Source organism: Populus alba, chromosome 14, assembly GCF_005239225.2.
Source record: "Populus alba chromosome 14, ASM523922v2, whole genome shotgun sequence".
In the NCBI taxonomy this organism is placed as follows: Eukaryota; Viridiplantae; Streptophyta; class Magnoliopsida; order Malpighiales; family Salicaceae; genus Populus; species Populus alba.
The window spans coordinates 17,132,866-17,159,750 of record NC_133297.1 but is presented as its reverse complement, the minus strand read 5'-3'; the positions used below and the strand labels follow the sequence as shown (position 1 = coordinate 17,159,750).

The following is a 26,885-nucleotide window of genomic DNA, read 5'->3' as shown; positions in this document are numbered from 1 at the left end:
ACGAAACCGAGTCAAAATCAGAGCCTAAGTTGGAACAAAAAATTGCGACAATAGCAGAACCATTTATTAGTGCAAATTCTGAAGGATTTATTCATCCTTAAAAACAAGATAATGAAGGAATGAATTTAGCATTCTGAAGACTCCTGATCAACCTAAGAAAACCTGATGATTTTGGTAGTAAAGGGGAAGGCTAAAAAAGAGTAGAAAATAGCTCACACCAGGTTTTTTTTGGAAAAAAAAAATATTTCTTATGTGCTTTTGTCAATCTTCTGGCGAACATGAGCTAAACTCCTACACTCTATTCAAAAGAGGTATACACCGTCTCTAGGACGTGGGGGTCCAAAAATGAGTAACAACAAGTTTTAATCCTAGTGAATTGTTATAATTGTTTTATCAATATTTTTTAAATGTATGCAAAGTGAAATGTGTGCATTCATTTTAATGTGTGCTACAAAATAAGCTACAAATATTTACATTTAAAAACTAAGTCTTCACTTGCTTTGCATCTTGGACTTATTGATTGACGTCTTTATTCAATACCTCATACTTGTTGATATGATTTTCATATATACTTGTTTAAACTTAATCTTATATGAGCATATTATTAGTCCATTTATATTTAATTATTATCATTATAATAACATATAATATTAATATATGACTCAAAGGTTAACAAATAGCTCAATCATATTCATATATATACAACTTTACTCTATAGTTTAAACATCTTATAAGGTCTTTGCACTTGCAATGATAGCTATAGAGGTTCTAATGGAGACGTGTGCATTCACTATTGTGATTGAATACAAAGTATTTTCAAATGGTCCATTGAGGTTAAGTAAAAACTGGAGATATGGTGATTTGATGTCGTAGATGAGACAAATAGGCAGAGAGTGTTATATGAAAAGTGTTGTAGATGTCAATGCAGGATTGTGCTCTCTAATGAATTTGGTGACAACACACCTTACCCTAGCTATCTTTTGAAGCAAGTCTTGACATTGCATGACAACCTTCTTAAGTCAACCTTCTTAGTTCATGCAATATAATTCATTCTTCTTAGCCAAGGTATCATGTGACTTAATATGAAAAGCCCAAGTGAGTGGTAGCTAGTGGTGCCTATTAAGTCAAGGTGGTTGATAGTTGGTACCTATAAAAAGGTCTCATTTGATGGATGTGGGGACTCTCAGATGCTTAAGTCAAGAACTTTGTAGAGAAAGAAAGTGCAATAATATTTTAAAGAGATAAATTTTGAAAATATATATGTTGAAAGTGTTAAGAATGAAGAGATTGTGAATCTTAAGTTTGAAGGATTCATATTGTATTTATAACCCATGAGTTTTGTTATTTTGTGAAGAGAGGTTGAAGTGTAATTTCACTATTGTGATATTTTAAGTTGTATTTTACTTAAATTAATATGTATTGGATTAGTATAAAATACCGAGAGATCCATGTGGAATTCTAAAAAAAATTCTCAATAGAATGTTGGGCTCGGATAAGATGCTTGAACCTATTAGAAGTGAAAAATAAGTTCAGATGCACTGCTTAAACCCAAGTAAGTTGGGCTCAGAACCCATGTAAGTTGGGCTCGGGAGTGGTAGCCTGAGCCCACGGGGATATTAAGGTGCATGTCCAACACCTTAGTGCTGGGAAGCACACCTAACATCAACTAGGGCGTGTCAGGCCCAATACCAAGTGGGCAGCATGCCTAGTAAGGCCAGACATGTCATGCCCAGCATGCTGGGCGTATGCCAAAATGGTGGGCTTAGGTTTCCATGCCCGAGCTCGGGCGTACGCCTAGTATGGATTTAGACTTCCATGCCTAAGCCCATGCACCTTGGTAGTATTTGAGGGTTCGGGCATGGTATCCTACGCCCATGAGGATTTTTTGGACTTTTTGAGGTTTTTTAGATCTTTTAGGAGTTTTTTAAACTTGTTAAATTTAGATTCATTAATCATGCATCATTTTCTCTTGATTTTGAATTTTATGCCAATGTAAGGTTCTACAAGGTTGAGTTTCACTAAATTGTTCTATAATCTTGTTAACCTCATCTAGACAAAATTCAATACTTTTCAAGAGTTCATCACCTACTAGCTTATGATGTGTTCATTATAATTTACATCTTGAAAACACCTCTATTTCATTTGATTACAAATGTTGTCCATTGGACTCTAAAAATTTAGGCAAGTTAGTAATTCATCCATCCATCAACTATATATAATAGCAAAATAAAATTATTCCATTTCCTCTAAAATAACACAATTGATAATTACAATCTAACCTGATTATTTCATCTTGAAATTTTCCTTTTTTTCAATAAACAAAAAAAAAATAAAGAGAGTTTTTAAATAGATTCTTTTAAAGATAAAAATAAATGTCTCAATAAACCTATTATTAAATCATGCTAGCCCAATGAGTTTCTTTCAAACTATTTTAAAAAAGTAATTCAATTAAATTTAGATAAAACTATTATTAAATCATGCTAGTCCAATTAGTTTCTTTCAAACTGTTTTAAAAAAATAATTTAATTTTTTAAAAAAATAATTTATTTAAATTTAAATAATTCGACAAGTCAAATTATTATCTAACTAACCCGATTTAAATGAGATTTTTTTAAAAAATTATTCAAAACAACGTCATTTGATTTTTTTTCCTTTTAAAAATAAAACTAGAGTAGCCTGCTTATTCATGAATATACTGGCAAATCCACGTTGGGCATTTGTCAAACTCTTATAACTATGACCAGCATAAATAGTAAAATGTTTTTACTAACAACCCGACCGAAGAGTGTTTCCATTTGTTTTTTTTTTTCTTTATTATTTACTGGGCCCGGCTTTTGGGCCAGCTATCACCTTCAGTTTTAATTTCACTTGCCTTGGCCCACCTCATCCAAAAAGAAAAGGAAATATTTCAATATCACTTCCATCACCTCAAATTAATTTTTCCTGTTACTTGATAGTGAAGAATATCATCCAACCAACTTGCAATCTGGAACTATCACAACAATAAAAATTAATGCAAGCAAGACAGTGCCTTTCCGTCTTACTACAATATTCCAACTTCAATTTCGTAAATTGCTTACTTTTATGCTTCTAAAGGGTTTTCAGTTCTTGCGGAGTCCCAAGACAATGCCAAAAGATTTTTTTTTAATTTTTTTTCCCTGTGATAATTTTATGCTTCTAAAGGGTTTTCAGTTCTTACTTTTATGCTTCTAAAGGGTTTTCGTAAATTGCTTACTTTTATACTTTTATCTTTTTGGATATTTTAAAAAAATAGACTTTGAAAATATATATGTTGAAAATGTTAAGAATGAAGAGATTGTGAACCTTAAATTTAAAGGATTCATGTTTTATTTATAACCCATAAGTTTTATTATTTTATGAAGAGGAGTTGAAGTATAATTTTACTTTTATGATATTTTGAGTTGTATTTTACTCAAATTAATATGTATTGGATCAATATAAAATACTGAAGGACCCACATGAAGTTCTAGAAAAAATTCTTAATAAAGTGTTGGGTTCAGATAAGGTGCTTGAACATATTAAAGATGAAAAATGAGTCCAAATACATTGCTTAAATCCAAGCAAATTAGGTTCATAAGTGGTAGCCTGAGGCCACGGGGATATTAGGGTGCACACCCAGCACCTTGGTGCTGGGCAACATGCCCAACATCAATTAGGTGTGTCAGGCCTAATACCAAGTGGGCAGCACACCTAGTAAGGTTAGACGTATCATGCCCAACATGCTGGACGTATGCCAAAATGGTGGGCTTAGGTTTCCATGCCCGAGCTCAGGCGTATGCCTAGTATGGGCTCGGCTTCCATGCCCGAGCCCATACACCTTAGTAGTATTTTGGATTTGGGCATGGTATCCTAAGTTCATGGGAATGTTTTTTGAACCTTTTTAAAGGGTTTTTTTTTTATGTTTTTTAAGCCTGTTAAATTTAAATTCATTAATTATGCATTATTTTCTCTTGACTTTAAATTCCATGCCAATGTAGGGTTCTACAAGGTAAAGTTTCGCTATACTGTTCTATAATCTTGTCAACCTCATCTAGACACAAATCAATATTTTTTGAGAGCTCATCATCTACTAGCTCATGATGTTCATTATAATTTTCATCTTGAAAACACCTGTATTTTGTTTGATTACAAATGTTGTCCATTGGACTCTAAAACTTCATACAAGTTAATCATTCATCCATTCTTCAACTATACATGAAAGCAAAATAAAATTATTCCATTTCCTCTAAAGTAACACAATCAATGATTACAATCTAACCTGATTATTTCATTTACAAAATTTTGTTCTTCTTCTTCTTCTTCTTCTTCTTCTTTTTTTTTTTTTTTTTTTTCTAATAAACAAACAGAAAAAGTAAAAAGAGTTTTTAAATAGATTCTTTTAAAGATAAAAATAAAGGTCTCGATAAACCTATTATTAAATCATGTTAGTCCAACAAGTTTCTTTCAAACGTTTTAAAAAGTAATCTAATTAAATTTAAATGATTTGACAAGTTAAATTATTATCTAATTAATCTCAATTTAAATGAGATTTTTTTTAAAATTATTCAAAACCACACCATTTGAGTTTTTTCTTTTAAAAATAAAACTAGAGTAACCTGCTTATTCATGAATATACTGGCAAATCCACGTTGGGCATTCATTAAACCTCTTATAACTATGACCAGCATAAATAGTAAAATGTTTTTACTAACAACCCGACTGAAGAGTGTTTCCATTTGTTTTTTTTTTCTTTATTATTTACTGGGCCCGGCTTATTGGGCCAGCTATCACCTTCAGTTTTAATTTCACTTGCCTTGGCCCACCCCATCCAAAAAGAAAAGGAAATATTTCGATATCACTTCCATTACCTCAAATTAATTTTTCCTGTTACTTGACAGTGAAGAATATCATCCAACCAACTTGCAATCTGGAACCATCACAACAAGAAAAATTAATGCAAGCAAGACAGTGCCTTTACAATATTCCAACTTCAATTTCGTAAATTGCTTACTTTTATGCTTCTAAAGGGTTTTCAGTTCTTGTGGAGTCCCAAGACAATGCCAAAATATATATATATATTTTTTTTCCCTGTCATTCATCCAAAGCATATTCGCAGCTCATTAGATGAACGTCCAGCTTTGACCGATGCCCTTTTATGGACGGAAAGGAAGAAGCAAACTTGTTCCTGAACATTATGAATAAAGGAAAGAAACATAGACAATGATAAACAAAACTTGAGTGGCATGCCGTTTCATCTGAAATTGCAGTTGGCCTGTGTTAGCCTCACTGGTTGCGAAAGAGAGACCAAAACCTGAGACCTCTTGGAAGAGAGGGGAATGGATGTTAGTTGAGTTGCAAGCTCATTAACATATGCCTGACGTGTTTGTCTGCGGTGTATGGGCAGATAGTTCCTGTGTTCGTGAACCTGAGATGCATTGCAGCAAGTATATATCAGAAAGTAGTACATTATCTGACCGTATAAACAGGTAAAAAAATATGTTTTTAGACTTCAGGACCATAGAAAACATGTATTTTACTTTGCATTTAATGAATAATGTTCCCAAATCGAATCCTAAAACATCTTGAGCAAAATAAAATGATTATAAGACACCAAGAACGATCAAAGGCTTTCATTACCAAAAGTAAATACTTACGTTAAATGCCAAGGCTATCCATGGCGGGAAAACTTTTGCACTTCCCATTCAACTTTCCTGACACTGTCCACAATAACTTGAATTTTTGAAGCCAGTTCTTCTGCTTCCTCCACAACGTTGTTCATAAAACTGAGTAATTTTTCACGATAAGTTTCACATAATTGCTCCTGATGCTCTAACTCTTGAGTAAGCTCTTCAATTTTCTTATCCTTGTCACCCTACATGCTCAAAAAAGCAAACACATTGCTTAGGTAACTAAATCAAATCACAGTAAATATGTGAAGCTAGATTGCATAGATGTTTTGTGCCCGCTGATTCTGCCTAACTCAAGGAGCCACCAGAAAAAAAGGTTCACTGGACTGTCCGTCCACCCATATTGCAAATATGGATGCCGATTGGAGACATGCCAGCAAATAACGTACTCATATAGAAAAAATGGTCAAAACTCTGCAAGCTGTATATCCTGATGCAATTATTTAATTCAATTAAGACACAGAGCATACAATAAATGCATACAGCTGTGGAAACGCCCAAGAAAGGTAATAGATGTAGTCCAATTAAGAGCCACATTCAACAACGTGACTGGTAATTAACGTGATGTAAGAACAGCAAACAAGAGGTTTAGATGTAGTGAATGGCAGGGTTAAGAGTAAAATGTGATATGATGACATAGTGTCATGCATATCCGAGCAAGGACCATAAGTAGAACACCCTGTCATGCTTGCTGAGATGATATGATGACATAGTGTCATGCATATCCGAGCAAGGACCATAAGTAGAACACCCTGTCATGCTTGCTGAGATGATGGTAAGCCTAAGGCCACATACACCGGTTGAAAGTGTTGAAAAAAAAGCTACCCTTCTCTTTTCAAGAACTATTGCAATCTTTGAAATAGCACTTGATTGATTCACAAATAAACAGTCTTTTTACACATGCATGTAGTTGTCCGGTTTCTTTAAGCATTGAGAAAGCTAGATAAATGCAAATCAGGAAACGCCTATTTGACCAGGCTAATCATCATCATACATATAAGCCACATAAATGCCCTCCCACTTTAACATTTTGAGGAGGAGCTAAATTCATATGCGAGAGAAAAACAAAAGATGTCAGCACAGCGAAACCCATCTCAAGTTTATACTGCAGAATATACATACCACTAATACTGGCGATTGTAGTTTCAGAAAGGCAACATTAGTGGAAAACTTTAGGCTGCTTCACCCACCTAAGAATTGGGGAAACAACTAAACCTGTTCTAAACACGTATAACAAAAGGTAATGACACCAAGTAATCATGCATTGGCATTTGGCACCGAGAGAGAAAGAGGAATACACAAAATATATTTCCCCAGAAAGATTTAAAAAAAAAACCTAGGCCGGCTGATGAAAATGATTGTTGAATAGATTCTAATTCTATGAACAAACAAAGAAGCAAGGGGTTGAGAGTAGAGATACTAACTGATGAACTGAATCCAGAGGTGGTGACAACTAAAGGATGATTATGATCCTTTTCAAATCTAGTAACCACCCATTTTCCAGACTTTTCCATTTTAACCAAGATTGTAGCTTTGCAGCCATCTCGTGCACTGGGCCTAGGCTTCTTGTCCGGGCCAACATCAGTCCTGTGATTAGGAGAAAAACCCTGTTTGTTACATCCAAGACGACGAGCAAGAGTTCTTCCATCAATCCCCGAACGTCGACGTTGCATAACACGCACAACAAATCCTACCCGTCTGGCATACTCTGTGTAGAATCTCCTGGCAGCATCTTCAGATTCAAATTCCATACCAACATCCGGTTCTGCAATTCCATCTCCAACAGTTTCTTCTTCTTCGACACGACAAGTAGAAGTGTCAACGACACCCTTGTCCAAATCCACTGATACAGTCATTAAAACATACCATCATTAATTCTTTCCTGTTCTAATTACCTCAATTAAAAAAAAACCATGCTGTTCAAAAAATTAATGTAATCGAAACTGCGGAGTTGAGCAGAGGGAAAAGGAGAGAAGAACTTACTGAGAATCGAAAGAGAGGATGGACGAGGAGTGGAGGCATCAAATAGAATATTTGATATATCCAATTAATGTTGAAAATAAGGTCAAACTAAGAGATCATGATAGTTAATAATTGTAGAATTAAAATAGGTTTATATTGATTTTAGGGTATATAAAATTAAAATATATATATAAAAAAAAGCGTTACGAGGGATTCACACTTTTACTAATCTTATTTTAGAAGAAGAAAAGAAAAAAAATATACGAGTAAATTAGTATTAGTTAATGAGTTTTATAAATACATATTCTTGTTATTATCTACTTTTCCTTTCTTTCTTTTTTGTTTTTATGGGATAAAGTGCTCTTGTAAGTTTAATGTGAGTAAATTAATTTTATCATGGAATGATCTCTTTTTAAATAAATCGAAATAAAAAAAAGTTAGTCTATTTTTTCTTATATATATATATAACATTTGATAGTTAATATCTAATTAAAAGATAAATATTAAATCCATATAAATCTTGAATTTTACATATTTCTCATATATAGTTAAATATATATAAGATAAAAATATAAATTCAACAATAGATTTATTTTAAAAATTCAATTTTGTAAGAAATAAATAAATATAAAATATAAAAAAGCAATATATATTAATGTTTATAATTATATTCGACTTCTTCATTTCCGTTCTCAATTGAAAACATACCTCCCATGTTCACCTTCATGGAGAAGTACTCTTACCATTCCTAGACACAAAAAATCCTTCCATGACAGAAATAATTACTCCTATCCATTAAGGCTATGTTTATTTTTATATTTAAAAAGTATTTTAAAAAATTTTAATTTTAATTAATATTGTTTTAGTATTTTCAGATTATTTTAATATACTGGTATTAAAAATAATTTTTTAAAAATAAAAAAAAAATTATTTTGATTTATTTTCAAGTAAAAAACATTTTAAAAAATAACCGCAACTGCACTTTCAAACAAGTTCTTCTAAAAACTAGGTAAGTTACTTGTGAGTCAAATTTCATTGTGTAAATAAAGTTTTGTCTAGGTAGTTGGCCAAGAAATTATTGCATAAAAAGTATTTAACAAGAATTACTGCAAAAAAAAAAAAATGTATTTAGTGTGACAAAGCAATCTAAAAGAGCTCATAATTTATGCACTTAGATCTTAGACAGCTTCTAAGAAAAAGAGCAAAAGTTAGCATGAGATATCACAATTGCTAAGCCAAACAAAGCCTACAAATTATGATACAAAAAAAAAAAAAAAGAAAAAAAAAAGAGTGCATATGCAGCGGGTTGCCCATATTTCTTCGCAAAAGTGTTGATCCATCCAGCAATGCATAAGGGTTCAAAGTTAGCGATCCTGCAACAAAGAGCTGATAGCATTATCTGTAAACGTGAGAAAGAGATGTTCAAGTTGTTCCCTGTAAAGTGGTTGACTGTACCCTGTCTAAGAAGACGGCAGCAATTTCTTGTTAATGTCTAAAACATTATTAAGACACAAATTTAAAAATTTAAATCTTTTTAAAATCACTTTTAAAAAGCATAAACAAATGAGCTTATAGTTAATAATAATAAAAAAAAAGTAAAAAAAAAAAAAACAACTGTAGAGAAACCACCCAATAAAAAAAGAAGCGAAAAGAAAGCAACCCTGTGTCTCTGGTCTTGAGACTCTCAAACCCAACCAACCAGGGGAAAGCACCGCACTCCCCTGCTATCTCTATTCCCATTCCATTCCATACAGCAAGCATTGAACTTGGATTATGTCTCAATCACAACGTGAGTTTTCTTTCATAATTCTTGAATTAATTTATTATTTACACGTTCCCATTCTTCTTCTTCTTCTAGTTTTTACCCTTCGTTTGTTATTGTTGATTCTGTATATTTGGTGTGTTCAATATGGTGATGTTGAAGCTTCAATCATTAACACAAAAAAGGTTTTTTTAGGTTGGGTGCCATTTTATGCTTACATCTCCTATTTGATGTATGTAAAGTACAAAACCTAGAAACCTTCTATTTCTTTTGATTTGTATGTTTTGGGAATTAATGTTTGAAAAAACCAGTTCTCTTAGTAGCTGTACAAGAAAATGGGCGTCATAAAATTACTTAAACTATATAATTTCGAGCATTTGGACTGAAATAACATGATGGGACACAAGTGGGTTTCTTGGATCAAATTCTGCAATGAGCAGTGCACTGTTATCAAGAAAAAGCCTCGATAAAAGGGTTTTCTTCTTGCATAGTCAATGTTTTTGTTTTGCATTGTTGCAACTGAACTAATCAAGTCTGTATGGTGTTGTCTACAGTGGATGAAAACGCTTCTGCTTCTATGAGTGAAGATGGAGACATGGATCAAATTGTGGAGAGTTCTAATGGTAAAGAGTTGGCAATTAGTGATGCAAGTTCTGATATGGAACCATGTGTAGGCATGGAGTTTGAGTCTGAAGAGGCTGCCAAGGTGTTCTATGATGCATATGCGACGCATGTGGGATTTATCATGCGCGTCGATGCATTTCGACGATCAATGCGTGATGGGAAGGTTGTTTGGCGTCGACTTGTTTGCAATAAAGAAGGATTTCGTAAGTTAAGACCTAGAAGAAGTGAAAACAGGAAACCTCGAGCAGTCACAAGAGAAGGGTGTAAGGCAATGATAGTTGTGAAGAAAGAGAAAGCAGGAAAATGGGTTGTAACAAGATTTGTAAAGGAGCACAATCATCCCTTGGTACCTACACCCGCTAATGGTCGGCGGACTGTGCTTTTATCTCAAACACCGGTGAGTGCAGCAATAGAAAAGTCTCCCGTTTCTTTTACTTTTAAGAAAAAAGTATTAACTGCCTATTTATATCTCTATTTACCATGTTTCCACTTGTTAGTCACCTAGCTGTAATTTCTGGGTTATTCACTAGCATTGATGTTCATTATGTTGATCTATCAGTAGATTCCGTTGTCAGTTATTGTGCTCAAATGTTGAATTGGTTATAAGTTTCAATCATCTCATAAGCTGATGGGTAGCTTACTAGCTTTAGATCCATTTGAGGCTTTTCCTCGGAGTGTCATGGACAAAGTAAAGCTCAACTGTTGTGACAGTTTAAATAGTTGCTTGCTACGTGGATCATTACTATATCTTTCCTTGCTTCAAAGTATTTGTCAGTTTTTATTGTTTTCCTGGTCTATTGTTGAAGTTCATGATCAATCATTTTACCTCTTACAAAGCATCAAGCTTGTCAGAACATGTTGCCTGCCTACACTAGATAACAAGTGCTCTAGTGTTCCTTCTTGCAATATTAGTTTTTGTAAGTTGGATTACTGCAAGATGAGATTATCATTACTTTTCCTCAAGTCTATGGAGCTGTTAAGCACAAGACATACAATAAACTATGCTCTATTTAGAATACAGCTTATATCTTTTCCAGAAGCTACTTGACTTCGGGAAGGGTTGTACAAAAATTCTAAAACAAGTCTTCTTGCAATGGAGATGGGTTTTATTCAGATTAGTTTTTCGTGCCCTTGCAATAAGTCATGCCTTGTTCCTGCTAGTTGAGATAATCCATAAACCACCGAATGAAGATAATCTTGTTTATGTCAATCCCAAAATTTGGAGCGTCCAAGTCAGTTATTAAGTATTATAGACTGGATGGCCTACAAAAGTGAGCCAGCAACTGGAGGACAAAAAGTAAGCCTGGTCAGAGGGAACAAAGGCAATCCATCTTACTTCCTGAAGCACAATGTCCATTTCTTATTTGGATTGCATGATAACCTCGTTGAGTGGTAGAGAGACAAACCACATTCAGGAAGGGTTTCCTGAGATTCCTACATGTCTTTTTGAGGCAAATCTACATTTTATTACTCACTACAGTTAGTAGAATTGTCTTCCAACCACAGGAATCTTCAAACTTCAAATTGATGTTGTCGAGTGCTATAACTTGTCAGGTGAGACTTTGATAACAGGTAATCAAGACAAAATGAGTTGATACCACCACGTGCTTTGCTTGTTCACTAAGGGTGGTTTGGAAGGTGAAGGTTATTGTGAAAGCAGCAAGCTGCAAAGTGTAAAGTAAGCACCTTTTTTTTTGGTTGTGCATATTCCCCGACTCCTTGCCATGAGAACCTAATCAAGGTGTTCTCCTGTCATTCCAACACATGGTGCTGCATGGGTAGCACCATGGCGCGAACCTGTCTTTGTGCACACAGTGCTGTTCTGTGCTGCATCTTTGATGATAGAGATATCAATCTTTTGCTTCCTTCTTCGCGTGAAGACACCAGCCTGTGATATCCAGGCTGTTTCTTTTGTTTTGGATGGGGTGCAATACTGGTCAATGGTTATCTATGTTTATGTCTGTGAAGACTAACGTTTGCTTAACTGAACAAGCTCAAAACCTTTTGTAATCATGATTACTAGTTGACTCAGTGCTATCTGGAAGTTCCCTGTTCTGTCCAAAATATAGGTCCGTTCCAGCAAAAAATAAAGGATGGGTTTCTGCAAGTGACTGTTAATAAGAAAGATGTTCTTTTTTCTTTTTTTTTAATTGAAAAAAGCATCTACTTCAAAAAATAGAGCTGTTAAATTATGAGCAATTTATGACATTAGAGGAAGGCGCTACTTGTATAATGACCAAAACTGTTGGCCTTCTGGTTCTCTTTTTTACCACTATCAACAGTTAGAGGACACTTTTGTCATTTTGTGGAAGTTGGTGGTCTTTGTTCAGGTCATTTTTGTTCTAGCCTTTTTCTGCTTTCCAATGACTAGCAGTGCTATGTGCCATTACCTTTTTTTCAAATAACAAATTTATAGGCCTTCTTACTTTAAATGTAAGATTTTGTGAACTTTTGGATGAAAGACTTTGTAAAGCAATCTTACTTTATTCGAAATGGAAGATTCTGTTAGGCAGTCCCACCAGCCATGCCTGAGTTTCATTTGTGTGAGATTATGGGATGTGAAATGTGAGTGAAGTCATTAAATTTTGACTTGAGTGAACAATTTTTTTTCTTTGAGATGGTTATCATCTCAAATCTGAAGCGTGCAGTTCATTCTCTGACTGAATCAAGCGATTTCAGAGTCATGAACAATTTCCAGATAGCACCAAAAGAGTGAAACTTCAACTCAGGGATACATGTATTTGTAAAATGCTGCATTGAGGCTAATTCCTCATATAGCCAAGAAGTTGGGAATCCTTTGGGCTTTGGGAGTTTATTATGTATAAAATTGCATTAAGTAGTTCTCAGGATATTATTGTGCTTCTTATATTGTTATGAAAGATTTGCTCCGGTTCACTCTATAAGCTAATAAATGACATTAGATTGATTTTGGGCCTTAGTAACAAACATGTATAAACGAATCTCAAGTCCATCCTTATTGCTTTGCTGTGCCCTAAAATAGGAAATCTATAGAGTTTTTGGAATCTGATATGAAAACTTCAGCTCCTAGATGGGCTATATACAGAATTCTCTTTCAATGTCCAACCTCAACCTCAACCTCGAAGATGATGATGTGCTTATTTTGTTTAGATCTCTATACCTTTAATTTTCGATGCCAATGTAACATGCATTTTCAGTCTCGTGAGAGGTGAAGATAGAGGCTTCAACCATTTCTACAATAATCTTGTTAGTATTTTCTATTTACCATGCAGTTATTTCTTATGTATTCTGTAGGATGAGAAAGATGTAAAGATTCGAGAATTGACTGCTGAGCTACAACGAGAGCGAAAGCGATCTGCAGCTTATCAAGAACAGCTTGATATGGTTCTGAGAGATATGGAGGAGCATTCCAATCACTTATCAAGAAACATTGATGACATAGTTCAAAGTGTAAAAGAAATCGAATCAAGGAGGTAGCTTCTGTTGGTCATGTTTGATAATCTAGTTGGCTTGTCTCTATACAATTTCTTTGAGATGCTGATACCTTTTCTCCAAAATGTAGTCTGAATCTGTAGTTTCAGCTGAAATGTCCTTTACTTCATATCAGTCTGGCCTTTTCTTCTTTTTCTCACCATGAGACCTATATCCCACCATTTCTTATCATTTGAGACACATCTATGGAGCAGAGTCAGGTTTGAACTCAGAAATTCTGAAAATAGCTTAGATTCTTTGTTTACTATTCTTGCCAAGAGATCTCCAGAAGAAGAATCTGATACAATCTCTCCACGCCAAAACAAGTCCTTGACAGTCTCATCTCTTTAAACCATGCCACATGTAGTTCATACAATTCTTCCGTCTCCCAACAGGATTTAGGAAACCATTGTTCTGTTGTTTGAACTTTCAGTCTTAGCCTGTTTTTCAGAAATACACAAGCCTCTAAGCTGCTAATTTCTCGACTCTTAAAAGTCTTTTCCTAAGCAGACAATTGTATCCGATTTTCCTATGGTTGGATAAAAGGAAACATGGCAATATACAGAAGTTCCTGTATGGCAATTGAAAGTTAATAGCTGCCCCTATTTTTGCATCACGAATTCAAGCATTTGGGAGGACTTGAACTTTGAACTCCTGAAAACTTTTAATCTAGAGGTGTTCCTCGAAAACCTTAATGCGTAGGGTAACTAGTTTTCCAAGGTGATGTTTTCTAACTGCGTGGAAGAGGACAGCACGCTGCCACAAGGGAAGCCTCATGGACAAGTGAAATTGTATCGGAAAGTTAAAATGATTAAATCAGTCTTGCTCCAAATATCTACGAGACGAGTAAAGTAAACACCACCCTTTTACAGGTTTTGGTTGCGCTTCGAGATTAAAAATACAGGACAGCAATTTTTTTTTTTTTTTTTTACACTTGAAATTCTTTAACCAAACTCTGAGATCCCTTATCATTTGAGCTACCCTGATTTGGGATCCGGAACATGATATAAAATATAGTGAACAACATCGATGGCAAATAAATAAGCACCCCAATAAACACAATCACAGAGAGCGTAGCCACTGCAGTGACAGTATAATAGCTCCCACAGGACAGCTTCCCCACCTTAATCTGTACAACATCGGCCATTGAAAGTGTCAAGAGCACAATCCCAGTAGTTGACGCTATCACTGAGGATAAGAAGGCAACGCCCCGAGCCCATCCAAAAAACCTGTGTCCTTCGAATTTATGAGGGCGAAAAAGATTGAGAAAAACCTTGAGTGATTTGGCTATCAGGCTAGATAAGAGGAAGCAAGCAAAGGATATAACTTCAAAGACAACAAGTCTCTTCGCCACCTCTGGACCGGCGTCACATTCTCGTCGATTTTCAAGGCTATACTGGTTGCGAGAAGCCACGGAATAACCCACGAACACAGCTATCGTGAAGAGTGAGTTGACATTAACGAGGTCATCGAGCGCCTTCTTGAAGATTTCTTTATCGTTAACTTCAGCTTTTTTGGCCACACCAATTAGCTGGTCTAGTTTCTCCAGAATCCTTTCCTCCATATTCAGCCGTTTTGCTTGGCCCTCCTCCTCCTGCTCCTGAAAGGACAACAAAACCAATCAAAACACGCAGGTAAATCTGATCAGTCCCGACAAAAACACTGAGTGAAGACACGAAACAGCTAATATTTTACCCGCTCATGATCAGATTCTCTACTTCTTCTGCTGCAGCTCTCTCTGTCTGTGTTGGGTAAAGAACTTGAACCAGGCGAGGCTATATTGCAGTTTACACTTGCAGGTTAGAAAGGGACTTCTAATTCTCCTTCGTTGGACCTGTGAAAAGCACTGTGCTGAGAAGATATTTTCAATTAAGAAAGAAGCATCAACTTCAATTATTGATTCTAACCACATGTGGAACATCAGTACTGTTCAGATCATTAAAGTGTATGGTTAGGTGGGAGCTACGATGCAAATTCCGAAAGCAAAAGTAATTGATGACTCGTCTACCATATGCAAAGGTGATCCCATGATAAAAAGAAAGAGCTATATTGTTTTTGTTAAAATAATATTAATAAAAAAAACTGCTATCGTACTTAAAAAATTATTTTTTTAATAGAAATTAAATTGTTATTTTTATTAAAAAATAAATTTATTTTCATATAATTTTCAAAAGCTACTCAATATTAAATATTTTATTTTGTATCCTCTCTTGATTTTTTAATTTAGTTTTTGTTTAATATTAATGACTCTTTTAAACATACATTAACGTATATAAATTTTTTTTTATTTTAAATTATTATTTTTATTAAAAAAAATTTTATTTTCATTTAATTTTCAAAAGCTAAGCAATATTAAATATTTTATTTTGTATCTATCTCTTGATTTTTTAATTTAATTTTTGTTTAATATTAACAACTCTTTTAAACATACATTAACTTATTTATTTTACTTATTTTATAAAAACATGCAAATTAAAATTTTAATTTACAATTAAAAGTTTTCATGATTTTAGAAAAATAAATTAGTATTGCCTGCATATTTATATTTGGGGCTCAATTGTTTTTCCAAGCAACTTGTAGCCGAACGTGGGAAATTGACTAGTATGTTATAAGAATTTATTAGATCTATTTTTCCCATTTATTTCATTAGGCTAGTGACATAGAATTTTATAATTCATTAAATAATCATTTGAATGTAATAATTTCTAAATTATGCACAATATTGCACTTGTGAAAAAGAAGAAAATTAATAAATCTTAATTATTATTAAAAGTAAAGGTATATTTTTCGAATATGTTTTTTCCATATTGTAGTTTTTTATATTTTAATGAAAATTTCATTCATCATAAAAAAAATAAACCCTTTTCTATCTTAAAATGTCACAATTAAGTTTGCCAACAAAGGTACATGATGGATGAAAAAATGTTTTTAGTTTTATTTAATTTTTTAAAACTTGACTTGAGGGTGTTGTTAATGTGTTTTTTTAGTAGATGTTTTTTTTTTTAATTATACGAGGATTGACTTGATATGACTTGTTTGATTTGACATGTCCAAATATAACTCGAACAACGAGTAAAAATATAGCTTAACTAAAAAATTAAAACGAGATGTTTTTTAAAATATTGAAAAGACAATAAATTAGATTGAATTGAATCAACTTGGGTTAACTTGTCAATCTGATACTCATATCATGAGACTTCGATAACCTTATAAATAAAATAAAATAAAATAGATTAAACTCAATTCTTAATGAATGGTGAAATTGAAAACAAATATCAACTAAACAAATGAGCTAACTCAACCCGGGTTAACCTATCAAACTTGGGTCATGAGACCAAAATAACTACATAGAAAACAAATCGAAACAAATCATGAAATTCAATTCCCAGATCAACCTAATGTTGAAGGATGGACTTAAAAAAAAACAAAAAAAACCATTTGAATCAATTGATCAAACTCACGACCTAGCTCATGAGACTGAGATAAACTCATAAAACGCAAACCAAAATAAATTATGATGCCTATTTCCCAATCAACCTGATATTAAAAGATCAAATTGAAAATAATTCAACAAAAAAAAAGACAAAAAACACCCGAGTTAACAAACCTAACTCAACTGATAATCAACTGATAATGGTAGTTGTACTAATCTTGCTAGCTCAACTTTGGTTATTAAGGGCAAATGGAAGAGTTGATGGTGAAAGGGTATATTCGAGAAAGTATGTGTCTTTGTGCAGTTCCAATGTTACTTATGCCTAAAAAGAATAATATTTGGTGTATGTGCATTGATTGTAGAACCATATACAACATTACAATAAAGTATAAATATCTTATCCCTAGATTAGATGATATGCTTGATAAGTTGTATGGTTCTTTTATATTTTCCAAAATTGATTTGAAAAGTGATTATCATTAAAATAAAATGAAAGAAAGAGATAAATGAAAGACAACATTCAAAACTAAATATGTATTGTATGAATTGTTAGTAATGCCTTTTGGTTTGACCAATGCCCTTAGTATATTTATAAGGTTAATGAATTATGTGTTGAGATCTTTCATCAAAAAATTTATTGTTGCCTATTTTGATGGTATCTTGGTTTGTATCAAATGATTAAATGAACATATTAATAATTTAAGACATGTTCTTGAAATATTTAGAAAAGAAAGATTATATACTTATCTAAAAAGTATGATTTTTGCATGAAAGGGATTCTGTTCCTAGGTTATGTTGTTAGTGCCTAAGGGATTGAGATGGATAAGGCAAAGATCAAGGTTATTCAAGAATTTTGTATATTTAAGACGGTAAGTAATGTAACAAGTTGTCATGGTTTAGCTAGTTTTTATAGAAGATTTGTCAAATATTTTAGTATTCTAGTTGCACTAAAATTATAGAAGAGTTTTCAAAGAAAATGGTAGGATTTATATGGGATGATGACTGACATAACCCGATTTTGGGTTCCCTTAAAATTATCCTTTCCTTTCAAAATAGAAAAAAAAAATAATAAGAAATGAATAAAAGACTGGCAACTTGAAAAAAAAATGGATGAGAAGGGTTTCAAACGTATGGAGGAACCAAGCTGGAGTTTTGGACAAAATTGAAAACCTAATTCTACTCTATTGTACCAAAGACTAAAAACACAATGTAGATTTAAAGTCAAATTAAATGATCATTGGACTAATCTACATAAAAATTAAGCCTAAGAACTTAATTAAACTTTTAATAGGCTAATTTAATTTAATCATAGGCCCAATTAAAGGTTTAATTAAGTTTGAGATTTAATTTTGGTTAAATTAAAAGATTCAAATTAGACTTTTAATTGGACTTTTAATGGGTCAAATTAATCTTATTAAGGACTTAATTGATGAAAAATTAAGTTTGGAAGCTTAATTTTTCCAAACCTAATTGGGTGAAATCAGATACAAAATTGCAAGAAATCAAAGTTTTAAAGTCAATTAAGGGTCAAATTGAAAAACAATTAGAAACAAAGACCTTTTTGCAAAAAACATGTGAATTTAGGAGCCAAATTCAATTAAAAACATGTGTGAAATTGAATAAAGTAAAATTTTAAAGGTCAATTAGAAAAAATTAAAAATATCCAAGACCACGGATCAAGTTGAAAAAGGCATTGAGTTTAGGGGATCATTTTAAAACTTGATAGCGGTGAAATTAAATTGATTCTTAAAATCAAGATTCAATTGAGAACTTAATTAAATAATTTAAAATATTAGGGGCTAAAATTAAAAACAGGTTAATAACCTTATTTCGGTCAAAACCCCCGAAATAGTATAGTTTCATTTAAATGAAATAAAGTGTTTTGATATTGTTTTGACCAAAACAACATCATTTTGGTTAATAAAATTAAAATAAATAAATAAATAATAATGTTAGATGACTTGTCATCTAGTACTGTTTATTATCTTCAATCTTCAACAATAAAAATGGTAGCTCTAATGCCACATATTAGGCCCTCCTTTTTTCTTATACCTTCATTATACAAGAAAAATAAGATGCCACCCTAATGATTTGTTATTGCACCCGAACTTAAAAAAAAAAAAAAAAAAGAGCTATCCCTTGAAAGTCTTGAACCCATTGCAAAGTTGACCTAAAAAGGGTGACCGACCAACCTTCACAACCTATGATGGGGACTTTTGGCCAACAATTGAGATACTTCTTGTTTGAATCAAGGGCTAAGATTCATGCCATATAAACACTTTATACCCCTCTTTCATCCCCTATAAATAAGGATGAATTTTGTGTAGTAGAGAAGGAGAAAATTGGGTGGAAAGGGAGTAAAAAAACTAGCCTTTACACCATCTTTTTCAGCTGCCTAACTAGTAACCTCTGTCCCCCTCCAGCTATCACAATGAGCCATCAACAGCCCTGAAAGCACCACCACTAGACAATCAACAATCATCTCTTTCTTAAGTAAGCTTCTTCTTCCTCCTATAATTAAGGAGTTATTTATATTTCAAGTGCAAAATAATGATATAAAATCTTGATAAAAATGCACTTTTAAGTACTAATCATGTGGTTACAAAAGTTTGATGTTTTTTTTATCAATTTTTTTTTATGTTAATATATGCAAATAACATTCTAGATTCAAGTGTTAGGAATGGATTATCATAAGGTATGGAGCATCTTTGGCCATGATTGTTATGAACTCTATGGAAAAAATAGTTAGAAATTTGATTTTTGGTTTGTTTGCTAAATAAAATCAAGTTTGGTCATTAAAAGGTCATAATCAAAGTCATTTCTTGTTATTATTGATACAAAGATCAACGAAAAAGGATTCATGTCGAGCCAATTACTCTCTTTGAGTTGTTTGTTATATGGGAATGATATTTGATTTTAAGTGTTAGAAGTTAACACCTACTAAAATTGAAATTTGTGTTTGTTTAGATTGTGAAATCCATGAAAATATTCTAGGGTAAGTTTTTTGTTTCCATGTATAATGCTTAGATATGAAAAGTTGAGTGGCATGATTTGGTGTGGGAATACCCTTTGATCCTAGAAAAATCAACCCTTTAGGTTTTCAATCCATGTTTTAATTAAGAGGTATGCTTGTTGTTTAGGGTTCTTATAATCTAAGTTTCTTATTCTATTGATGCCATGTTTAACTTCAAGACAAATGTTTGTTTAAAATCTAAAATTCATTTATTTAAGGCTATTTAGTGCTTTAATTTAGTTGGTGCATGCTTTTTTATATTTAGTTCATTAGGGTTTATGTTACATCTTCTTGATTATAATAAATATGAAAAATTATGGACTAAGCCATGTTTTTTAATTCTTTAAGGAATGAATGAATAATATGAGGCTTAAAGTCCTTTTTTCTAGGGTTTAGTTTGTTAATTAAATTATTAGCTTCATTCAGATTTACTGTTTTTAGGTTAATCTTAATTGTTATAAAAAATAACTTTGTTTTTGAAAGAAATCAAAGCTATTTTAATTAATAAAATCTTTTATTTTTAGGGATTTAGAGTCAAAATTTTCATTCAAATTCCTAATTGATGAAATCTGCTATTTTCAAGGATTCTAATTAAGATTTTTCATAAATTTTCAAATTGATGAATCTCTTATTTCTAGGGATTAATGTTAAGGATTTTGTTAAAATTTTCAAATTGATAAAATCTTCTATTTTTAGGGATTAACAACAAAATTCTAAAATCAATGAAATCTCTTATTCTTGTTAAAATCCCTAAACCGATGAAATTTTCTATTTTTAGGGATTAACATCATTTTTTTTTAAATTCTAAAATTGATGAAATCTCTTATTTTTAGGAATTAATGTCTAAATTTCTTTAAGGTCAAAACTTAATGAAATCTTTTTTTTAGGGATTAACATAAAATTGCTCAATGAATTTTCAACCTCCCTATTAAAATGAATACCATAAAAAAAAAATAATCTTTGAAATAGATTTATACAGTAAATAGGTCTAGAATGAATTTAGAAAAAATACATAGTAAATGTAACTTTTTATTTGAAAGGATGCGATAAGGGTGACCAGTGCTTTAGTATAATTTATTATCCATTCATAAAAAATATTATGATTTAGACGTTTAAGGATGAAGTGTGCATGCTCTATCAAAATATATTTATTTTTAAGAATATAGTAATTGATTCTTTAAATAAGATTTGAAAATCACTTTACCTTGGGAAAAGATTTTATAATCAATACTATCCAATAACAATGTCACAGTCACTTAAATAACATTATATAATTCATGTTATGTCTAATACATTTTTATTTGTTATCATTGAATAAGACGATGTATAGTCAGGATCATGGTTGTTAAAATCACGAGTTAAATCTTTAAATCTTATGATTTTACCAGTCATAAATTGGATCAAAAACTCAAAACCAGTAAAATCAAATTTAACTCGTGCAAAATTGGTAAACTTGGTCTAATTTTATGAGTTTACTAAATTTATGATATGAACCAAATCAGGTTCAAACTAGTCCTTAAAATGTCTGCTAACTAGTTTTGCGAAATTAAACAAGTCTTTCAAACTGTATATTGAATAAAACTGAAATTTTATATGAAAATATTAGATACATAAAAATATATTGTGGTAAATTTTTAGGTCAAATGAAGTTAGGGAAGGTAATAATTCAAAGGGTTAAAACTAGTAAACTAATGCTGTCAAATATGTCAAACAAGACCTTCGTATACCGTTTAAGATATATCTAGAGCTACAAGTGAAATTTTTCTTCGATTAAAGTTGAGATAGAAACTAGATATCTGAAGCTTTCTAACCATTTATTGTAGGTCCAATAATTCATCCAAACAAAAGAGAATGACATGTTTGAAATTAGAAGAGAATGACATGATTGAAATCAAGACTCAAATTGTCAAGAATATGCAAAAATCGGAGATCTAGGCTATATATAGGAATTTTAACATGAAAACTTTTTTGTATTATTCTATTCTATTCTATTTATTTAATTTTAAATAATTTATTAATTTAAATTTTTTCTAACGCATTAAACATTATTTAGGAGTTTATTTTATTATTGAATTTATGTTAGTTAATTACTAATTTAAACTCATTAGTTTGCAACCCAAAAAAAGTTTATCAGGACTTATTGTGATCGAAACATCCAGGTTATCACTAGGTTTATGTGTGTTTTTTATTTTTCAGTAATTTCCCTGTATTGAGAAATTTTGTTCTGAGACTTTTTATTTCTCCATGTGATTAATTTACTAATTCATATTATCCATTTTTCTCATTTTATTAAAATCACTCATTGATTATAATAATGTTGACTCATTTTATCAAATTTTAATGATTTGTAATTTAAACAATTCAAGCAAGAATTCCTTAAATCCATAATTTCTTCAATATACAAGTATGCTCATAAATTAAAAAAAAATAAATTATATATATTAATTGAACCAAGATAGAGCTCATTACCTTTTAATATCAAACTTTCAAGTGGAAAAGAAAGGTAAGAATTGCTTGGTTTTTCTCCCCTCCTTTCCTTTTCCCTTGTTTTCTCTAAATTCCTCTCTTTCTCTTAAGTTTAATTCCTCCCAATTTGTATACACACCCCTCCAAATCTTTTAATTCTCCTCTTCACCTCTTAATCTGGTTGTTTTTTATGAGGTTTTGTGGAACAAATTTGAAGAAAAACATGAAAATCCCTCTCCCCCTTCTCTTTTGGTTGTTGTCAGCCGCACTTAGCTTCATTAGGAACCTATTAGGCTATTTATATCATGAGAAAAGTCTCTAAAATTACTACAATGCCATTATAGTTTATTTCAAAAGTTTCTCGTTTCCTCCGGTATCCCGTTTCAATCTATTTCAATAACTAACCATACTAAAAAGTTTTTGTCTTTGGAGCCCAACTTTTAATTATCTTACATCACTTTTAATATTTATTTTATTTTATTTTTGAGGTTCTTACATTATTACACAAGCATTTACATATTAGTTTTAGGTATTTCATGTACCTTAACTTATAAGAATAATTATTTTCTTTCATATGGAACATAACAAAATATATATATGTCTCAAAAACTCTAATTAATGTCTAGTTTAATAAAGAATCAATCAAGGATATTTAGAAATAAAACTTTGATGCAATATAAATATTATAATTTTAACCACTTTATAATTTCTTTTGCAAATCATTTTTTTATCATAAAACTTTATATATACTCTAGATTCATTAATCAAGCATAAATGAATATTAAAGATAAAGAATATCTTTAATAATAATAAATATGTATTTTTTTACATGAATAAATTCAATGGCATATGTAACTAACCAATTGACTATATGATATATACAGTAATAATCTCCACTTGCACTAAAGCTAATAGTTCATGTATCTAAGGCTTTTTTGCTTTATATGACAACCATGCTTCTACCAAGACAGTGCCTTTGTAGGCACTCATTTTATCATTATATCTATTTTTATATATTTTATTTCTACGATTTCTTGAATCAAATAAAATCATGTAAGTACATGTTTGGATCATTGATGAGACTTCGATTCATTTTCTTGTGCAAAAGCTCCATTGTTATCATAATACATGATCTCTGAATCAACAATGCTAAGAACCACATCTAATTTAGTGATAAATGTTTTAATCCAAACATCCTCTTTTACCACCATAGATGTGGATATGTATTCAATTTCAGCTGAGAATCTTATGGTCTTTTGTTTGGAACTCGTCCAACTAACAACACAATTATTTATAGTAAAAACATATATTCATTAAGATTTGATATCATTAATATCTAGTTAAAAGCTGGCATCCAAATGACCCCGAACCACAAATTCATCTTCTCCATAGGACTAGAAAGACATTTTTAATTCTTCTTAAGCACTTATTTTATTTTAAACTATCTTTCATTGACCCTTACCTGGATTAAATTGGTCTTTACTCGCCATGCTTAAGACATAAGATGCATCTAGTCTTGTATATAATATCGCATAAATGATGGATCTTATAGCCAAAACTCATAGAATTATTTTCATCTTATCTCTCTTAATTTGTATCTTTAGGAAATGTTTTTAGAGAGACATATCCAATGTAAAATATGTAAGTAACCTTATATTCTTCCATGTTAAACTACTTTATTTTTTTTTATTCTATGTACATTGATTGAAATAATCCAATTAACCTTTTAAATCTATATTTATAAATCTTCATTCCTAGTATATAGACTCTCTATCTCTTATTTTTCATGCAAAATTTTTTTGACAACCAAATCTTTACTGACTAGAGTAAATGAATATCATTTTTGTTTATCAATAATATGTCATTTGCATATAATACTAGGAAAATGACTTTACTTTCATTAACCATTTTATAAACACAAGTGTCTTTCATATTCGTAATGAGATAAAACAATTTAATTATCTTATCAAAACAAATATTCCAACTCTTCAAATCTTGCTTAAGTCTATAAATAAATTTTTGTAGCTTTCATACTTTATTGGAGAATTTTTTAGATTCAAAAACTTTGTATTATGTCATATATACATCTTTATGAAGATTCTTATTTAGCAATGCAATTAATTCTCTTTTCCAAATCTAATAATCATGGTATAGAACTAGAACAAGCAGGGTCCTTGTGGATTTTAACATATCTATCAATTGAGAAGATTTCATCAAAGTCAACCCCTAGTATTATCCCACGTCGAAAATTTAAATAATAAGTTCCTTTAGCTAGAGCATTAACTCTTACTCCATTATCAACATGTAGGTCCACTTCTTCTTAACACAATCTTCTATATTTTTTTAGTCCATGTATATTATTTCAAATATAAAAACTACATCCGATATCTAATACCTAAAAATTACTATTTTAAGTAAAAAGATAATTTTCAATTATAAATAGAACATGAGTGTTAACATATGAATATTCTATCATCTTGTAGCAAGACAAGATGTTTAGATGACATTCTAGCTAACATTATATATGTAGCTTACTTATTTCATTAATATAATATTGACATTTAGTTTTAACTTTGTCATCGAGATCCCCATTAGAAACAAGAGGAATTAGACTTCAAAAATATGTAACTTTCTTTTTTACCTGACAACAATTCCCACATTGCGATACAAGTCTAAAAAGCTTTATCTACATTGAGAATTAATAATTGGGTGACTAATTTGTAATTTCTTCATAAAAATAAAAATGATAGAACAAAGAAAAACAAAGGCACATTGGATTCAAATAGCCTAGATTCAATTCTAATTCTATTATAGTTGTACAGCCCAAATTTGCTCTTAGTTATGCATGCATGCATCACTCCCTATGTGTCATGGAGAAATATATAGCATGCATCATAAAGGGCACATAAATGCCTAATGCCAGTAGAACTATAGCAATAAGCGATCCCGCAGCACGGAAAGCGTAAACACTCCCACAGGACAGTTTCCCTACCTTTATTTGAATCACATCCACCATTGACATCGTCAAGAACACACACCCAAAGATCGATCCCCATGCTGACAGTAACAACATGGTGCCTCTAATAATCTTGAGTTTAATCGTCCTCGGGTTTTTTTGGCGGTATACGTTGAGATGGACCTTCAGGGTCTTGGCTACAAGGCTGGACAAGAGGAAGAATGCAAATGATATGACTTCGAACACGACAAGACGTTTGGCTACGTCTGGATCCGCGTCACACTCAGTGCGGTCTTCGAGGCTGTGCTCGCCGGGGTGTGCTAGGGATAAGCCCACAAACACAGCTATTGTGAAGAGAGAGTTCACATTGACAAGGTCGTCCAGTGCTTTTTGGTAGATTTCTATGAGGTCAAGCCTCTTGTTTGGTGTTTCTTCTTTTTCTCCAGACCTGATCAAATTAACAAGGAAAAACAATTAACATAAATACATAATTGCAAGTTAAATTATGATAAAACAAAGTATAGAAAAGAGATAACTAGAGATCACATACTCATGATCCATGACCTGCTTAGATGTTGATGCTGCTGATCTTCTAATACCATATTTATGGTTTGGTAAAGTTGCTGGCCTTGCCTTTAAAACATAAGAAAAAAGGAAAAGGTGAAAAGAGGAGGAGGATGCTTATTAGCCTATAAACAACGCCTTAACAAAGAATGGAATTTATTCTCAAGTCACTAACGCTTTTGGTGTTTCAAATAATTGATCTTTCATAAGAATCGTACGTGATTGCATTCGTAAATACTAATTTACGATGCTCATTTGATCTTGTTTTTCATTATTTCCATGGTCTAAAGTCTTTGTGCGATGGTTTAAATAAGTGATGGATCAACATACACACACACTTTTACCTAGAATGTTATTCCTAGATGATGATGTGGGTTTGGCTTGCTTTTAAATCCGGCATCCTTGAGTTTAACTACATATATACTAAGTCTAAATACATATAAGTCTGGCGATATGCCAAACTCAATATTCTTGAATTTAGTTATGTGCTGAACCTAAGTACATATGAGCATAGTAAGTTGTCAGAATCAATATCCTTGGGTTCAGCTACATGTTGAGGTTAAGTACATATAAACCTAATGAGTTGTCAGACTCAATATCCTTGAGTTCATGTATGCTCTAAGCTCAAGTACATGTAGGTCTGATGAGTTTCCATACCTAACATTCTTAGGTTCAGCTACGTACTAAACTCAAGTACATATAGGCTTGATAAGTTGCTAGACCAATATCCTTAGGTTCAGCTACACGTTAAGCTCAAATACATATGAACTTAACTAGTTATCAAAACTTGATATCCTTGAGTTCAGCTACATGTTGAGTCCAAGTATATATAGATTCTCAAGTTGCTAGACTCATCACCCTAGGGCTTGGGATCATTCCAGATTCAAATATGTATGGAACTAACGATCATTATAGACCCCATGTTCGGTCACGAGGCTTTGTTTGTTTATTCTTATTTCTTTTAACAT

At 31.9% G+C, this 26,885-nt stretch overlaps 2 protein-coding genes and 2 long non-coding RNA genes across 6 annotated transcripts; 1 reads left to right on the top strand and 3 right to left on the bottom strand.

Annotated features, from left to right (window-relative positions):
• Positions 1-5,167: 5,167 nt before the first annotated feature.
• On the bottom strand, positions 5,168-7,784 carry LOC118051728 (protein FAR1-RELATED SEQUENCE 5). Of its 2 annotated transcripts, none has more exons than XM_073404296.1 (4): positions 7,671-7,784; positions 7,112-7,530; positions 5,638-5,872; positions 5,168-5,425 (listed from the first exon to the last, which is right to left on the bottom strand). In XM_073404296.1, coding segments are annotated over exons 1-3 (624 nt in total). In that variant the 5' UTR covers positions 7,672-7,784; the 3' UTR covers positions 5,168-5,425; positions 5,638-5,668. The 2 variants fall into 2 exon arrangements, with proteins under 2 accessions (XP_073260397.1, XP_034918331.1); XM_035062440.2 differs by having other exon boundaries at positions 5,655-5,872.
• Positions 7,785-9,280: 1,496 nt separating this feature from the next.
• Positions 9,281-13,601, top strand: LOC118051727 (protein FAR1-RELATED SEQUENCE 5). 2 transcript variants are annotated; one of them, XM_035062439.2, is made up of 3 exons: positions 9,281-9,438; positions 9,966-10,432; positions 13,309-13,601. In XM_035062439.2, the coding sequence occupies exons 1-3, from the start codon at positions 9,423-9,425 to the stop codon at positions 13,489-13,491; spliced, it is 666 nt and encodes a 221-aa protein (XP_034918330.1). In that variant the 5' UTR covers positions 9,281-9,422; the 3' UTR covers positions 13,492-13,601. The 2 variants fall into 2 exon arrangements, with proteins under 2 accessions (XP_034918330.1, XP_073260334.1); XM_073404233.1 differs by lacking the exon at positions 13,309-13,601 and adding an exon at positions 11,150-12,541.
• Positions 13,602-14,332: 731 nt separating this feature from the next.
• On the bottom strand, positions 14,333-15,474 carry LOC118051725 (uncharacterized). Its single transcript, XR_012167781.1, has 2 exons — positions 15,181-15,474; positions 14,333-15,079 (listed from the first exon to the last, which is right to left on the bottom strand). It is a non-coding gene; the product is annotated as an uncharacterized lncRNA (long non-coding RNA).
• A 9,628-nt stretch (positions 15,475-25,102) lies between these two features.
• Positions 25,103-26,002, bottom strand: LOC118051726 (uncharacterized). The gene is made up of 2 exons (XR_012167958.1): positions 25,904-26,002; positions 25,103-25,801 (listed from the first exon to the last, which is right to left on the bottom strand). It is a non-coding gene; the product is annotated as an uncharacterized lncRNA (long non-coding RNA).
• Positions 26,003-26,885: the final 883 nt, after the last annotated feature.